Genomic DNA, 18079 nt, shown 5'->3' on the forward strand with positions numbered 1-18079 from the left:
GGGTGTGTTTGGAGATAGAGAGAGGTATTTCCTGGTATTCACTGCCAGGTAAAATGGGCTTTATCCCTCACACCCTGCCCAAGGCAGGTCAGGTTTGGCCCCATGTCCCAGCTGATCAGGAACGCTCACTTCATTGCTGATGGATTTACTATAATTAACACTGAGCTGCAGCAGGTACACCTGCCTGTGCCTGCAGTCACCACAACTGAATCCTGACACAAACACACACTTACTTACACACACACACACACCAAACTTAAAAGAAAGCTTCTTTAAAAAGCGCAGAGGAGCATGATTCCTGGAATGATATTGGTCTGGTAAATACAATGATAATCTCCAGCTCCTGACATGATTGCTTAATCCTAGAGAAAGCATTTTTATATATAACCAAGAACATACTGTGCAGTTTAAGAGGACACCGCTAGGTCCTTAATACTAAACGAGTATTCTTACTGAAGAGCGAACACACTTGAGGGTTTGTTTGAACCAGTTTGGCCAATGTAATAAAGAGGGGGAATAGTTTAATGACCTGCGTCAAAGCGGTTCAATGTCCAGTTGGTTGCTATAAGCAGCTTCTACCACTAGATGTCCCTATTGGAGTGTTTTTGTGGGGGAGCACAGGGAAGCCAACAAGGTCAGCTTACAAAATAGTTGCTTTCATGCAGGGTGGTCCGAGCTGGACAAGTAGCGGGAAGCTTCCCAGATTGTGTTCGCAATGGCAAGCTATGCGGTTTAGCTCCAGGACGCTACCCCGCATGAAGGGGTAGACGCCCAACTGACCAAAATAATAATTCATGAATCAATGGCAGGGGACATCAACTCATACTAGTGGCATCTAGTGGCAGAAACCTGGTACAGCAACACTTTTTTGCAGTAAAAGTACAGGACCTTTCCCTAGTCACTCTCTGGGTAATGTTGGCTTCTGGGGACCCCACTGGAGAGATGCAGGTGATTTTGCAAGCTGCAAATGATGTCAAGTCCTCACAGGGTTAATGAGGTCAGGCTTCCAGTTTCTAAACACTACACTCTAGACATTGACATCGTAAAATAATCTTACCGAGTTGCTCTTGAGGCTGCAGGTTTCTGCACGACTCGCTGACTGCCACAACACTGAGTAGATAAATGACCGTTAGCTGCCTACAAATCAACAAATCAGCGCTCCGTCAAGTCATTCCTCGGGGAAACGAGCGAGAGAAATGGGAAAAGTTCCCACGACAAACGTCAGTGAGTTTCCTGACTCTCTATGGAGTCGGCAATTTCTCACTTGGATCCTCAAGTTCTGGTGTGGCCTCGCTGTCGGAAGCAGGTTTGGGGGATTGGGAGGAGGGGGAGGGGAGATTGGGGTTTGGAGGGGGAATGTGGGTGGCGAGAGAAGTTAGGGGAAAAGGGGTTGTGTGGGCAGGAAGGAAAGATTGGGGGTCTGGTGGGTGTGGGGAAGGGGTTGCAAGATCAGGTGGGTGGGTGGGGGAGTGAATGTGAGGGGGGAAGGGAGAGGACAGGAGTATGAAAAGCTTCGGGAGTGGTGGGGGGGGGGTGGGAGGCAATTGGAGAAACACAGGACCTTTCTTCCCCCCTCTGTCCCCATTCTTCTCTTCCCCAATCTGTCGCAAGTCACAAAATGTCACAGTTGGGTAAAGAATAAACCTGATCTGTCGGTCTTTATGGTTCCAGTACCATGAGATTTCCAGAGCAAAGTGGGGCGCAGGGGGAAGGGGATTGAGTTGGCTTGTTCTGAGAATGGGTTTTGAGCTTGAAACAATAATAAACACTGTACACCCTGACAGAGAAGCTTCCCAACTGAAGTCAGAGAAGCAATGTCCATATCTAGCAGAGCACTGGCTGGCTGTTGGCCAGAAAAAGAAAGTCAATTTGTTTTATATATAAAATATAAAATGAGGAACACAAATCGAAGCACACTTTTCTCTTGCGGAAGATTCTTCAGCCCTGAGCTCCATATAGCCTGGTGTAGAGCACCTGCGCCATTGTCCTGATGCTGGGGAAGGAAAGGAGGGGTTGGGGAGGATTGGGGAGGATTGGGGAAGGGGGCAGGATGGGAGGAAGGTCCTGGTGGTTCAGAAATTCTGCTGCCGGCGTTTCTTTGCGTCGATGGCATCGAGGATGGGCTGCCGCTTGGCCTGGTAACGCTGGCGGATCTCCTCGATCTCCTGCTCCATCATGGGGTCGAGGGAGGCCAGTCTCCGCTGGAGCTCCTCCACGCTCCAACCCTTCAGCTGCACAAAGAGAAGCACATGCCACAGTCAACAGTCAGCACTGGCTCAGGTGGGAGTTTGTCCCAGTTTACGCTCCCCCCGAGCTGGCGCCCAGTTGGCTCAAGCTGCAGGTCAGGTCCGTTCACCAGATAGACCCACAGTCACGACACTTGACAGAGATTCTCTGCCAAGCAGAGGCGTTGAGGTCACATGCCCTGTATCGATCCAAGGATTATAGCATTTTTATTTTTTATTGCTGTTAAGGACCCACAGAGAGATACCCAGCAGTTACTGTACAGCGCCATTCTGATCAACAACAACTTCATTTATATAGCACCCTTCACACAGGCCAGAATCTCGGAGCGCTTATCAGTGGAGCCTGACCCCGAGCCGGGGGAATGGGGTAGGAGGGTGGAGGTGACCATAAACACGGTTGAAAGGGAAGGTCTTCAGTCGTGATCTAAAAGAGGGGAATGAAGGGGCAAGGCGGAGGGATTGAGTTCCGAAATTTCGGGGCATAGTGTTTGAAAGCGCGTCCCCCGATTGTGGAGCGGAGGGGACGAGGGACGAGCGGGCAGGAGGGAGGGAGGGAGGGTTTGTGTGTGTATGTATGTATGTATTCAGTGAAAAGCCAGGGTCAAACCTTTGTAAAGAAACACTTGTTATTAAATATAAATATATATACAAATATAGTCAATTCACTTTACAGCATATTCTGTGAAGCGCTTTGAGATGTTGAGAAGACGTGAAAAGTACTATATAAAATGCAAGGATTATTATTATTATTATTATTCATCGCTGGTGGTGAAGTGGCAATAAGCTCCAGCCACGAGCTCCCTGCTGATCTGGATTCTTTTTAATGTATAAAAGCCCTATTAGGACAGACGGCAGCCTTTTTATTGCTGCTCCCGGCATCCAGTGAACTACACTGGCGACTGGGATCAGCTGAGACTCTCAAAGGAAAGGCTGGCGGACTCCAGCCTCCAGATCTGACTGCCTCATCATTCTGACTAATTGGTATCCTCAACAGGCAATAAGGCATCAGCGCTGTCTCCTGGCCCCGCACAGTGATCCCTGGCGGCGCAATGTAAAGTCACATTAAGGCAAGCGATTATTCAGAATTTCTCCTGGCTTTTAACTGTAGACTTGCATTCATTTAATTAGCACCGATGGATTCAAACAAGTCACTGTCAGTCGGCAAAGGAGAAAATCCCACCTCTCCACAGCTCTGACCCTCATCGCCTCTCCCCACTCACCACCTCTTTCAACCCCTCCCCCACCACTCGCCAAACAGGGAGAACAAAGAGGAAACAAAAGACAAATGATTTTTTTTGTGATCGGTTTGTTCAGGGGTGAACTGTGATGTGGGGGGAAAATGGCACAGTGTTTGCTAATCTGTTTGATCACATCACCGCTCATTGGATACTCCTCCGTCCTCCCAAATCACAGCTTGTGCCTGTCTATATACTGCACATGGCATTCACATATAGCAGCACCTCACACAGACAGTGGGGGGGGGGGGACCTTGAGCAGGGGTGAGAGGAGGGGAAACAGCAGGATGTTTACGTGGGAAGGACGTCCCAAGGCGCTGAACCAAGGCCTACAGATAAACTTCGGTTAAAGTTGTGGATTATCACAGAATATCGCTGCGTATAACAAAGCAGCAGCCCCCGGGCGTCAATCAAAACAAAGGAAGCTGCCAAATCAATCACAGTGCTCCGTAGAACAGAGCTGAGAGAAACGTTCGCGTCTTTCAATGTGCTCCTCGGAACCTGTGACCAGTTGGAGGTCAGTAAGGCTTTGGCTCCGGTTGTTTAACAAGGTTTTCAGATCCTGTTTGGGATTCATGGGACACCTCAGCAAGTCAACGGGACACGTTAATCCTCGGCAGCTGAGGTGTGGCATGAATCTGAAATAGGATCTGAAACAGGAGCCAAAACCTCGCTGACCTTCCACTGTTTGCCAAGGAGTATGTCAACTGTTGTGTATAGGGCACATCAATACAGGGTTCAGTTCCTCTTGAATTTAGAACCAAATGAATCTTATAATAATAATAATTTCTGCTTTTGCGATAACGTCTTATCACGTCGTTCAGATGTCTCAAAACACTTCACAGAATATATTGTGGAGTAATGATAATCCTTGCATTTGATATTGCGCCTTATCACATTGTTGGGACATCTCGAAGCGCTTTACAGAATATACTGCAAAGTAAAGTGACTGTGTATTTTGTGGGCAAAACCCTCTGCCATTATAGCAACATTGATAACTATTTCCATTATTTCCATTGGTGGGTGGTCAGTAACCCAAGGACACCGATTTAAAACAGTTGTTAAAAGAAACAGATGGGAGTTGAGGAGAAATATTTTTACACAGCGAGTTGTTCGGATCTGGAATGCATTGCCTGAAAGGGTGGTGGAAGCCGATTCGATAACAACTTTTAAGAGAGAAGTAGATAACTATTTGGGGGGGGAAGGTTTGCAGGGCTACGGAGAGAGAGCAGAGGAGTAGGGTTGATTGGATAGCTCTTTTCAAAGAGCCAGGACAGACATGATGGGCCGAATCACCTCCTTCTGTGCTGTATAATTCTATGAACAGGATGAACATCTCTGGAGATCACTCTAACGGTGGCATATCAGGCATCATTTCCTCCCCCTCTTGTACAATTTGCAGTCAGACTCTCAAAAGTCATAAGAGAGAGAGAGAAAGGGACGGACGGAGACAGTACATTAAACAAAACGCCTTGATCAAATGTCTCTTGTGTGCACATTAAAAATGACTGAACACCCACATCAATAATTTGGCTGTCCAGATCTTGTGTTTAAAATTCCAGATCCTTCACTGTAGCCAGTAAATAAAACAGACCCGTCTGCATCCGATTTATCTTGAGAGAGAAGCCTCACTGATCTGAAATTATCACACTAACTCGCTCCTGCGAACCCGACTGTTTGGGGGGGGGAAAAACTATCAGACGTCTCCACTATCTTCTTCATACATAAAACCTCGTGCTCAGTGGCTCCTAAACCAATACTCCTTAATTGATCCCTCTCTCCTTACTCTCCTACCTTCGACCCAACTCCGCCATCCAGAGTCTCAGTCTCCAAGTACTGTAATTCCATCTTGAACATTACCATCAATCTTTGTCTAGTTCCAATAGCTTTTGTTTTTTTAGAGAGAAGTAACTGATTTACACTGCTATCTGCTGTCGCCTCAGGATACTCTTTGATAGGAACATCAGGCACTTGTGGTTCACTGCGGGCCTTTTACTATCCTGCAATTACAATCTTTACAGAAGCCCATACATCGCCATGTGTCTCCCAGCATCCACTCGCACTCAGTGAAAGGATCTGACATGCCAAGAGCCAGCTTTAATTAAGGTGTGCCTTAACCTCAAATGGTGCAAGCTGTTAAACCATTCCTAGTAGCCTCCATCGTCCTTGCGTTTGACACTGTGCCCGTATTGTCAATAATCTCACCAATAACTGCTGTGAAATGCACGGACCATTCTTCCAGGTAAAAGCAGCAGCCAGTTTGCAACATCCGCAGTGGGCAGATGACAGGAACTTGGTTCTAATGTCTCGTCGGAAGGACAGCACCACTGACAATGTGGCTCCCGCTAGTCCTGCCCTGCAGTGTTAGCCTGGACTTTAAACTCAAGTCCTGACGTGGGGAGGCGAGAATGTGACCGACTGAGCTAGCCTGACACCTTCTAAAATCTAATCTAATCGCTAGCAGTGTCAACCGCCAACGTCAACCCTCAACACAACAGCAACAACTTGCATGTATCTAGCACCTTCACGCGGGGTAGCGTCTCGGAGTTCTGGTCTCTGGTCACTAACACTGATCCACACCGTGCTCCTAATTCACCTGCAGTCACTCGAGGGGACTCTGATCTGTGCCCTCGATCTGGCCTGTGAACTTGCAGTGAATCTCCAAACTTTTTAGTAACTAAAGCTAGCGCCGACTTTAGAGAAAAAGCACGTTACTGTACTTAAGAATCCAATTTGCTTTGTTGCTCTGCTCAGGGCTGTCAGGTTTATATATAAGGCCGACACTCTCTTCTTCATATGTATGACATCAGCCTCAGTCACCCCATTTGCAAGTCACATTTGGCAAAGATTTGGTAAACCTTTGGCTGATAAAAAATTCAACTAAAATAAGCTTCAGATGATCCATCAATGGCAGGTGACAGCCAGTGGACAGCACAAGCGAATGGTGAACACTCTGTTCTGAAGCATTTCTGGCTGCTCTGCCAGACACAAAGCCAAGTTTATGGTGACTATCATCCATTATCCACAAGGTTATTCAAGCTTTCTGTCTCACACAAACACACACAGACACTTTCTTCCACCTCCGACACATCACCCGTCTCCGCCAATACCTCACTCCAAAATCCGCTGAAACCCTGTTCCATACCTTGTCACCTCTTGGCTGGACTATTCAAACGCCCTCCTCGCTGGTTTCCCCTCAACTACCATCCATAAAATCCAGGTCATACAAAACTCTGCCGCCCGCGTTCTTACCCGCACCAAACTCTGCTCCCCGATTACCCCAGTCCTGGCCAGACTGCACCGGCTGACTGTCCAAGAGAGGATCGACTTCAATATCCTCACCCTTATCTTCAAATCCCTCCATTCCTCTGCACCTCCCAACCTCTCTGACCTCCTCTTGCCTCAAAACAGTGCCTGTTGTCTTCGTTCCACCGGGTCTGGCCTCCTCCTCGTCCGCTGAGTCCTCCACTCCACCCTCGGCGGCTGTGCCTTCAGCCACTATGCCCCGAGGCTCTGGAACTCCCTTCCTCACTCTCTTTGCCTCGCTCCCTCTCTTCCTATTTTCAGGTCTCGGCTGAAGACCTTTCTTTTCGACCGCGCCTTTGGTCACCTTCCTCCCCCTCCCCCCGGCTCCCCACCTCCCCCCCGGCTCGGCCCTGGGATCCGTTACTGTGAAGCTCTGAGACGCCGTCCGGCGTGGAGGGCGCTATATAAATCCAAGTTGTTGTTGTTGAAGTGCTTTGAGACATCTCAAAGACGTGATAAGGCGCTGTGTCAAATGCGAGGGTTATTACAAGCACTTTGCGATGCTTTGACATTAATTTTGACACTGGATCAAATGCAACAATCATCATTATTATTATTAATTATTATTATTCCCCGTTTTTCTCTTGTCCCAAAATGTTTTTTTAAAAAAATTAAGTTTGTGAATGAATGTTCTTGCTGTTTGCGTGACTCTGCAGGGATAGATTAGTTGCCTTGACTTTGTTGTGATCTACTCCAGAGCAACACACTGAGCGAGCACATTGTTATTTGCACCTCCTGTTGTCTGGTTCTAATGGGGGGAGGAGAGCAGACGGTTTAACTACTGTTTGTGCGTCACAGGGCATCACCATCCTCGCAGGTAATAAATACATCTTCAACCAGAAAGCAAACTGACAGCTCAGCTGTCCTTCAGGAACTGACCGCTGGCTACTCTGTCAATCTCCACCATGGTGTGAAAGGACGGGACAGTAGCAAATGTGAGAGTTGAGGGTTTGGTCAAGCGAGGGGAATGAGCGTGAGGGGGGGAGTGAGCGGGCGGGGGAGTGAGCGGGTGAGGAAGAGGGAGCGGGCGAGGAAGAGGGAGCAGGCGGGGGGAGTGAGCAGGCGGGGGAAATGAGAGTGTGGGGAGAGAGCGGGCGAGGAAGAGGGATTGGGCGGGGGAGTGAGCGGGCGAGGAAGAGGGAGTGGGCGGGGGGGTGAGCAGGCGGGGGGAGTGAGCGGGCGAGGAAGAGGGAGAGGGAAGGGGGGGTGAGGGGCCGGGGAAGTGAGCGGGCGAAGAAGAGGGAGTGGGCGGGTGGAGTGAGTGAGCAGGGGGAGTGAGCGGGCGAGGAAGAGGGAGCAGGCGGGGGGGAGTGAGCGGGCGGGGGGTAGTGAGCGGGTGAAGAAGAGGGAGCGGGCGAGGAAGGGAGCGTGGGTAGGGGAGGGAGCGGGCGGGGGGAGTGAGCGGGCGAGTGAAGTGAGTATGTGAGGAAGAGGGAGCGGGTAGGGGGAGGGAGTGGGCAGGGTGAGTGAGCGGGTGATGAAGAGGGAGCGGGCGGGTGGAGTGAGCGGGCGGGGGGAGTGAGCGGGCGAGGAAGAGGGAGCCGGCGAGGAAGAGGGAGCCGGCGAGGAAGAGGGAGCGGGCAGGGGGAGTGAGCGGACGGGGGGGAGTGAGCGGGCGAGGAAGAGGGAGCAGACGGGGGGGAGTGAGCAGGCGGGGGGAGTGAGCGGGCCGGGGGAGTGAGCGGGCCGGGGGAGTGAGTGGGCGAGAAAGAGGGAGTGGGCGAGAAAGAGGGAGCGGGTGGGGGGAGTCAGCGGGAGAGGAAGAGAGTGCGGGTGGGGGGCGGGAGCGGGCGGGGGAGTGAGCGTGTGAGGAAGAGGGAGCGGGAAAGGAAGAGGGAGCAGGTGGGGGGAGGGAGCAGGCGGGGGGGAGTGAGCAGGCGGGGGGAGTGAACGGCTGAGGAAGAGGGAGTGGGCGAGGAAGAGGGAGCGGGTGGGGGGAGGGAGCGGGCGGGGGAGTGAGCGGGCGGGGGAATGAGCGGCCAGGGGGAGTGAGCGGGCGGGGAAGTGAGCGGGCGAGAAAGAGGGAGCGGGCGGGGGAGTGAGCGGGTGAGGAATAGTGAGCGGGTGAGGAAGAGAGTGCGGGTGGGGGGCGGGAGCGGGCGGGGGGAGTGAGCGGGTGAGGAAGAGGGAGCGGGCAAGGAAGAGGGAGCGGGTGGGGGGAGGGAGCGGGCGGGGGGAGTGAGCGGGTGTGTGGAGTGAGCGGGCAAGTGGAGTGAGCGGGCGAGGAAGAGGGAGCGGGTGGGGGGAGGGAGCGGGAGGGCGGGGGGAGTGAACCAGCATTGAGAGGTGAAGAGCAGATCAGCTCACTCTCAGAAATGCGGCTGAGGTGATGGATTGTATTATGAGTAAATGAAGTTGATCTATAACAGAATGGCGGAACAGACGTGAGCGGCTGAATGGCTTACACCTGTTCCCACGGAATACAAGACTGAACTGTCAGCCTCCAGCACACAAATTGTATAATGTATATTTTTTTACACATATTCTATTGTCCAGGTTTCTAGTCAAGTGACAAAATAACCTCCAAACAATATGAGTCACAGGGTTAAACCTTCTGGATCTGGGATAAAACAATGTTTAGTTTAAATGCTACATTACATCTCCTCCAGTGAATCACTGCCACTCAGAATTTTTCGCCAACAAGCTCTGATTGTAATGCGAGGTGACAATGCTCTTGCCTGCCGTCTCTTTGCTGCACAGTCAGAACCCGTTAAAGTAAACCTTTCCCAACCCTCTGCACCCATTTCATCTTCGTTCCCGGCGCCATGTTCCGTGAGAAAGGCACAAAGGGGAATTTCGTTTTATTTGAAAACACAGACCAAATTCCCCGTGATGCTGTCTGAGACGTTTCAGTGTTACAGGCCCTTTATCAAACGCACCGTACATTTCTTCATTGCCTAGCTTAGAAATGAATTGTATGCCCTCGCCCGCTCCCTCTTCCTTGGCGGATAAATTCTGCACAGCACATAAAGGAAAAATCCTAAAGTTGGTGGGGAGCCCAGATTCCTTCCTCTCCAATTGTGCTGGCGGTGAGGAAAGCTGAGAGATTTTACAGGGAGACAACACATCTTACAGAGGCAATGTCCTGGAGGGGTGGGTGTGTGGGTTGGTGGGGAGGGGAAGAAACCAACAGAGGCAAAAGGGAGTTTCTCCCAGTGTCCGAGTTTACAATCCTGCAGACAATAACAATAATAATCCTTCAATCCTTCATATCGAGTCTTATCACGTCTTTAAGACATCTCAATGCACTTCAAAGAATATATTGTAAAGTGTAGTGACTGTGTATTTTGTGGGTGAAACACGGCAGCCAATTGCGCACAGCAGTGTCCCACAAACAGTCACGGATTGAGTGACCAAATTATTAATTATGTATTTTGAATATTTTTTTGAAAGGACTGTTACCCCTGGAAAAGCGATCCACCAATCGACTGACACCAGGGTCCTACTTACTGTCAGTTAAACGGAGACTTATGAAGCAAGGAAACTTGCTCCAGGAATTGAATATTTAGACTCAGATACAAACGAGGGAGGCACCGAGTGGACATCACGGGTTAGCCTTTAGCTGCTCAGAGGGACTAAAAACAGTTAATATCTGAGCTCAGGACAAGCCCCTGCAGAGGGGAGGCTAAACCAGTGACAGCTTGGGTCAAACCAAGCCTAAACTAAATCAGCCGCAGGAAATTCTCTCCTAAGACAGCCTGGTTTGATTTGATTTATGGAAGTATTTTAAAGAGGTCTGCCTAACAGGGAGAGTCTCGCGTAAATCACAGATAGCCTGGTCCTGCTCAGAGCTCCATTCATCATCCGAAGACCTTTGAAAAATGTGTGGGTTGCACTCCACATGTTCCAATTATCAACGAAAAATGTTAAGAAGGCAGCCGGTGAATAAAAATGTCAGGGCAATGAACCCTGGCGCTCTCACCTTAGGATTCAAATGCAAGGATTAATGTATTCAGTCCTGAAGTGAACTGTAGATCAGGAAATGGGGAGAAACTCCTCTCTCTTTTACGTTAGTGCGGTGGGTTTATCACCCCAACCGTCAATGCAGCTCTGCCCCAGGACTGCAGTGAACTCAAAGTCCCAATAATACAGGGCTCGAATCCACAACCTTCTGGCCCCGAGGCAAGAATACGGGTGGTGGGGGAGAGTGGGGGGAAACGAGGATGGGGGGAACAGATAGAAGAAGGCACTTTGTTAAAAAAAAGGTTTTAAAAATGAACGACAATTAATAAAACCTTGGGACACATTGAGGGCCGTTACACTGCGTGAGGAGCAGTACGTAAATACAAGTTGTTGTTGAGGGACAAGCTCTCCGTTCTCAGAGTCTCTCACTAAAGGCTGGTCTCACAGGCGAGTCCCAGTACAAAACATCGGGATAAACGCCAAGTCTGAGTTTCAATTTCTCCCAGCTCCTCCGAGGATAAGGGTTTATAAATTTTAATGATTCTTAAATTATCTTTCTGACCTTCCGAAATGTTATATGGGACTAGGCAAATATTCCCGTCCAAAATACAGCCACGAACCCAAGTGACATTGGCCACTGTCCAGGATCCTGTGAAGGACAAGGTTACCAGCAGCACAGATTCACTTCCCCACTTTCCTCTCAGACAGAAAACCTCAACAACAGCAGCAAATTACATTTGTACATCGCCTTTCATGTCGGGAGGACGTCCCAAGGTGTCTAGTCTCAAAACAACTCTACATATCCCTCCTTCCCCCAAGAGACACACACACAACGCCAATCGTATGTAATCCTACATGGGCACCAGTTAACTGCGCCACAGAACCGATCGATCCCACCTTGTGGCTCAGTTCCCGTTCCGATTGCCGCTGTCAGGAAAACGAGAGGGCACAAGAGCAGGAGAGTGAAGGGCAAGTTCAGGACGATTTGTTTCTTTGCAAGGAGAGTAATTAGCAGCTGGAAGAGGAAGAGGGTTTGATGCCAGGATACTGTGACTGAAACATCTCAGTGATGCAATGGAAAGTCAGTCATAGGAAGACAGCCGGGTGGGGATTCTTGAAGGTGGAGATCAAATAAACGACAACAACAACTTGCACTCTACACACGGTAGCGTCTCAGAGCGCTTCACAGTGGCGGAGCCTGACTCCGAGCCGGGAAGAGGGAGGGGCCATAAGCACGGTCGAAGAGGAAGGTTTTCAGGCAGGACCGGAAAAAGGGGAGAGAGGGGGCAAAGTGAAGGGACTGAGGGAGAGTGCTCCAGAGTTTTGGGGTGTAGTGGCTGAAAGCGCAACCTCCGATGGTGGGGGGGGGAGGGTGTGAGGGACGAGGAGGGGGTCGGTGCCCGTTGAGCAGAGGAGCCAGGTGGTGGATTGGGGAGAGAGGAGGTCGGAGAGGTAGGGAGGTGCCAGAGAGTGAATGAATTTGAACACAAGAGTGAGGATCTTGAAGTCGATCTGTTCGGTGATGTGGAGCCAGCGGAGCTTGGGCCAACCTGGTGAGATGTGGGTATGGAGTTTTGTCCGGGTCAGTATGCGGTAATTAAGTATTAGAGGTATCATAAAAATAATCCTTGTGTTTGATATAGCACCTTATCATGTCGTTGAGACGTTTCAAAGGGCTTCACAGAATATATTGTAAAGTGGAGTGACTGTATATTTTGTGAGTGAAACGCAGCATCCAATTGTACCGCAGTGTGGATTGAGTGACCAAGCGATCCGCCAATCGACTAACGACTGGGTTCCTACTGACTCCAGAGGAGGGTGGAGTAAGGAAATTTGCCCAAGGTTTCGCCCCATACAGGAATTGAACGTGGGTCCTCTCGCTTGCCGATGTGCGGAGTTATGGACGAAGACCTTCAGGAATTATGGAAAACCAGCTGCCAAAGCCAGACCGGGCTGAAGAGTTTTCCAAACGTCTACACCACCTTAAATTATAAGCCATGACCTGAAGGCCGAGACCGTGAGATATTTCAGGACCCCGAGGTTAACTCGCTCACTTCCTTGTTCTAAGGTTTCATTTCCAATAATCTTTCCTGTCTGTATCGCACTTCCTCGCTTGGCCTTCTCTTCGCATTTGCATCACGTGAGTGATAGGCTCGGATTTCCGGCTGTCTCCGGGAATGTGGGTCTCTCCCAGGCTGCATGGTTAGCCAATAGGAGCAGAAGTTCTCATGCTCGTGGGGTCTATACCCCACCATCAAAAGAAACAAATAAATAAATAAGTAAAACCCCACCATCGGTGGTCATACCTTCATCTCTCTGCCCCCATTCTTTGGAACTCCATTCCAATCCTTCGCCTCGTCCCCTCTCTTGCCCTTGCCTACGTCAAGGCCCATCTCAAGACCCTCCTCTTCAACCAACCCTTCTGTCATCCTTCCTACCTCCACCCTCTCTGCCCTCCACCCCTCATTATGCCAACCCCCAGTTCGGGTGCAAATCCTTGACTGTCCAGCGCCTTGGGTCATCCTCCCAAAGTGAAAGGCTCTGTGTAAATGTCATTTGTTGTTTTTGTCTTCAACACACAAACCAAACTAACAGTCACGTAAAGACTTAACTCATAGCTTTACTGTTTGGTCATATCCCACCCAGCCACTTCCCCCCCCCCCCCACTTACTGAATGTCCCGAATGGGGACGTACTCAAGCTCCCTGCTGCCCCGGAACAAAGGCTGTCTTTTCGTGCCTCGTCCCAGAACTAACCAGCTCAGGTTCCAGTTGTCACAGTAACCATTACGATGGAGCTTTCAACAATGCAATATGCAGTGTAAGCAGACTGCGTGGGGCCAGGGGAAATCTAATACCAACTTAATTCCATTTGTTGTAAAAATGCAAACTCTTGATGGCTGATGATTCGAAGTAGCTTCATCACAAATGGACATGTTATGGTATAACTTATTCAAGGTGGCCATTTGGGTATCAGAATCAATGACAAATATTTGATAACAATTGTATCGTACATTGAGATATTGGAATGTAATCGCACAGTGATGGGCTGGAATTTTAACGTCTTGAATACCCAACCCTTTGTCATCTGCAATTAATCCTGACACAACTCACAAGATCTATCCATAGCTGAGAAATGCCAAGGTTCCCCTCAGGAAAAGGCGTTTTAGTCAGGTCTGTCTGACTGTTCTGAATTTCTGGATTTATCTCCTAGAACGTGATAATGCCATTTACACCGCATACAGACACTACTTAACTGCTCAGACTTTTGATCAATTCACCTTCATAACTTCAGGCAACAGGGGACGTATAATCCAATAAAGCTACCCTTTATTACTGCACAATTCCGCACAGTCTCCCCGATGGACCGAGTGAGTGATGGTCACGGGGGCAAAGGGAACAGAGCTATGAAACAATGATTTAACACTCCATTACGCTTCTCAAAGCTTTCATTGCAGTTCCAATTTTTGCCCTCTTGTGAGCCGAAAGGGACCAATTTTTCAACCGTCAAAAACGTACAGAGGAGCTCCCATCTCCCTCGCAACAGTTTCCAAACGCAAGCCCCAGGTCAGGCACAAACTATGGGCAGCCTTCACTCACACTGCGCCAATGGGCGACCTGGGAGCTTTCGAGAGAAGCAGCCCAAGTGTGATCAGAGTCCAGTGTAGCAGATGGACTTCAGATCTTTTTGCCCACAAAATAGTCAATTCACTTCACGGTGTATTCTGTGAAGCGCTTTGAAACGTCTCAAAGATGTTGATAAGGCGCCACATCAAATGCAAGGATTATTATTATTATCTTCAAAGTTCTTTTTTGCCCTGGCCATCATAATCTCTTCCATTCCTATTACCCCTGCGCTCTGGGATGCTGCCCTCCGCGGGGGGCGGGGGGATGGGGCCATATAAATGCGTGTTGTTATTGTTGTTGCTCCCCCCTCCCTACTCCCACTGTGTAGTGTTTAATATACTCACAAATTCAAAGTCCCCGTCCTGCGGGACCTTCCAGCTATCAGAGGGTGAGTTCTGAGAGGCTTGCGTGTTCCGGTTGCTGCTGCAATTGTTAGCCTGGTTCTCTTTCTCCTTCTGCTCAAAGTATTCCAGGAACGACGGCTTGTTCTGCTGCATGGTGTCATCTCTCCCTGGGTGGGCAAAGAAACCAAACCCTCAGTTACACGGTCAGGGGGAGCCGCATGGCCACGGGTTTACAAGAGGTTCCAACTGTGTTGGTAACTGGATGTATGTCACTCTGATTTGTGGCCCCAGTGTAGATCAGTGGTTAGAGCCCACGCCTCGCAAGTGAGAGGGACCTAGGTTCGATTCCCGGTAGGGACAAATGTTGGGCAAGTTTCCTTACTCCACACAGATGCCTCTATTTACCTAGCAGTAAGTAGGAATCCAGTTGGTAGTCGATTGGGGGATCACTTTTCCGGGGGTAATAATCCCTTCAATATAAGAAAAATTGGTCCCTCAATGCACAGCTGTTTGTGAGATGCTACTGTACGTAAGTGGCTGCTGCGTGTCGCCCACAAACTATACAGTCAATTCACTTGACAGTATATTCTGTGAAGCACTTTGAGACGTACCAAATGCAAGGATTATTATTATTATTAATTATTATAAAACTACATGTGAAATAATTGATTTGTGGCTGCAGTGTCTGAAATATGGAATACATCTGAACTGGTGATTTTCAACCATTGGGATAAAATCAGAGAGATTTACATTCAGAAAGCTCAGCCCGGGGACGCACGTTTTTTACGTGCATAAAATGTCCTCGGGATCATGTAGCCGTCTACTTACCGCACATTTCAATAGGTAAATAAAATTATAAAGCGGATTTCCATACAATCGGATGTGGCTTAAGATCAGGGGAGCCATGCAATCACATTGGGTTAGAATTGCACAGTTCAGCCAGAAAAGACAACGATACTAATAATTCTTGCATTTGATGTAGCGCCGTATCAGGTCGTTGTGACGTTTCAAAACGCTTTTCCGAATATACTTGCATATATATAGTGCCCTTTACATGGGTTAACATGCCAGAGCACTTAAAAAGTGAACTGACTGTATATCTTGTGGGCGAAACGCGGCAGCCAATTGCACACAGCAGTGTCTCACAAACAATTGTGGTTAGAGTGACCAAATTATTATCATTATTATTATTATTTTTGAAGGGATTATTACCTCCAGAAAAGCGGTAAACCACTGCATTCGCTCTATACAAAGCCTCTCAAGCATGCATAGCCGGAAGAATTCCCTTCAGTAACAATGCCACTCAATCCATGTGTGTGACATCTCCTCCAATAAATGGGTGGCTTGGGAGAGGAGCATTTCTCTACAAACATGGAATTGCACTATAACTGTCCTTTAACAAAAACACAACTGAAAGCATTTATCGTCTCAATCGATATGTTTTGAGAGAGAGGGCGGGGGGTGGGGGGAGAATGGACATTTGGTAAGGGGTCAAAAATAATGCGGCAGAATTCAGAATAATCCTTACACAAGCGCGTAAAGCAATCTGTGTCTCCAGTAACACACAGCAGTCGCTGAGTTCATTCCAATATGAATGCTCACAGCACAGAATAAACCCTCTCGTATCTGTTCGGTGATTCACTCTGTCCAATTTGGAACTTTACTTTAATTCCATTCCCCTGCCACACTGGAGCTCTCTACTTTAAATCAATTATTAACAATAATAATAATCCTCGATATAGCGCCTTATCACGCCATTGAGACCTCTCAAAGCACTTCATAGAATATACTGTAAAGCGGAGTGACTGTGTATGTTATTGGTGAATCAATTCTGTGCTTTCCCCCTACCCTTTAATATTATTTTTCTTCCAGTATCTATTTATATAATTCCCTTTTATGGGCTGTGATGGACTCAACAATAACGTGTGGTGAGGCATTCCATCATCTAAGAATCCCCTGTGCAAAAAAAAACAAAAACCCTTTGACATCAGCCTTTTTTATTCTGTTCGTGATCCTTAAGTTACTGACTCAGTGGAAATTGCCTCTCTATTTACCCGAGAGAAACCATTCAGTTTTGAAACCCTCTATTAAATCCCATTAACCTGCTCTGCTCCAGTGAAAATCAATCCCCAATGTATTTGAGTTTCTCCACAATGTAACTTGTCAGTCCTAAAACAAAACAGCCCCCCCACCCTCCAAAAAAAATAAGATTTGTTATAACTTGTAATTTAAAGATAAACTCCAGGCAAACAGAGCACGCTCTGTTAAATGGCAACATCAATTCAACTCCTCAGTTTCACGGCTTGTGAACTGCAGACTATGTCTTGATCCAGCAAATGTGGACCGCACAAGCAGCTTAAATTACGTAAAACATTGGTCATTTTCACGTGGAGCCTCTTCCAAGACATGACAGCAACGAGAAACACGCCTGCGACCTGCTCTGTTGTGCTGAATTAGGAGATTTCATTTCAATAACCCATTTCCCTCGTGGTTTGTTTTTAATTTAAAATTCAGAGATAAATCTTTGCGATCACATCCTCCCTGTGAAACATGTTCTCCTTCACATCTGACGCTCGCTGGCCTCTACTATACACAGTGTCTGTGTGACCCACACTGTCCCTTCTAGTGGGTTTGGGCTCCACACTACCATCCCCATTGCTGGAAGGTGTGTGTTCTTGGATGCAATGGTAACTATTCTTTGAAAGAGTTCTACCAGTGCCTTGGGACGTCCTCCCAACGTGAAAGGCACCATGCAAATGTAATCTTGGATTGAATTGTACCAACGGGTGAAAACATTTTCCTGCAAAGGATAGTAGGAATCTGGAACTCATTCCCTCCCCCAAAGGCTGTGGACTATGGTTGGATCCATTCACATTTTCAAGACTGAGAGGATTGAAGTTTGTTAGGTCAGGGGATCAATGGATATGAGGCAAGGGCGGGTAATTGGAGTTGAGGTACAGATCAGCCATGATCTCATACAATGGCAGAACAGGCTCGAGGGGCTGAATGGCCTACTCCTGTTCCTATGTTCCTACCACACAAGTAATTCAGATAATGGAACCAAGGTTGAGAGTGTGAGTTCAAATGATCGAGAGTATATATATATATATATATAGAGGGGTGGGGGGAGAGGTCAGAACCACTATTTCACAGCGCCCCTGTATATTCATCTGTTAAATCATAAGGAACCTGTTGCTTAGAATTCAACGGCCAAGAAAAATCGTAGCCAAAACACATGGCTTTCAGGATGAAATATTTTGCGAGGCTGGACAATCGGGAGATGTGAGTGAGAGAGACAGCGCTGCCTTTGAACGGCCTCTTCAGTCACTGAGAGTGAGCGCCCTCTTCCTTACCACCCCTTTGCCCAGCAGACATTAATCTCGAGAAAAGGACTTTCCATTACTGACGAGTTTTCTCCTT

At 48.4% G+C, this 18079-nt stretch overlaps 1 protein-coding gene across 1 annotated transcript in view; it reads right to left on the minus strand.

The window, feature by feature from the left end:
• Positions 1-1528: 1528 nt before the first annotated feature.
• Positions 1529-18079, minus strand: part of LOC103190959 (serine/threonine-protein kinase 3/4) — a 41856-nt gene continuing 25305 nt past the window's right edge. Inside the window, exons 10-11 of the mRNA XM_042341771.1 lie at positions 14660-14826; positions 1529-2231 (exon numbers count right to left, since the gene is read on the minus strand). Of these exons, the coding sequence (XP_042197705.1) occupies positions 2073-2231; positions 14660-14826 (326 nt within the window). The 3' untranslated portion in view covers positions 1529-2072. The remainder of the gene's footprint in view (positions 2232-14659; positions 14827-18079) is intronic.

The sequence above is a fragment of the Callorhinchus milii genome, unplaced genomic scaffold (assembly GCF_018977255.1).
Source record: "Callorhinchus milii isolate IMCB2004 unplaced genomic scaffold, IMCB_Cmil_1.0 Scaffold18, whole genome shotgun sequence".
In the NCBI taxonomy this organism is placed as follows: domain Eukaryota; kingdom Metazoa; phylum Chordata; class Chondrichthyes; order Chimaeriformes; family Callorhinchidae; genus Callorhinchus; species Callorhinchus milii.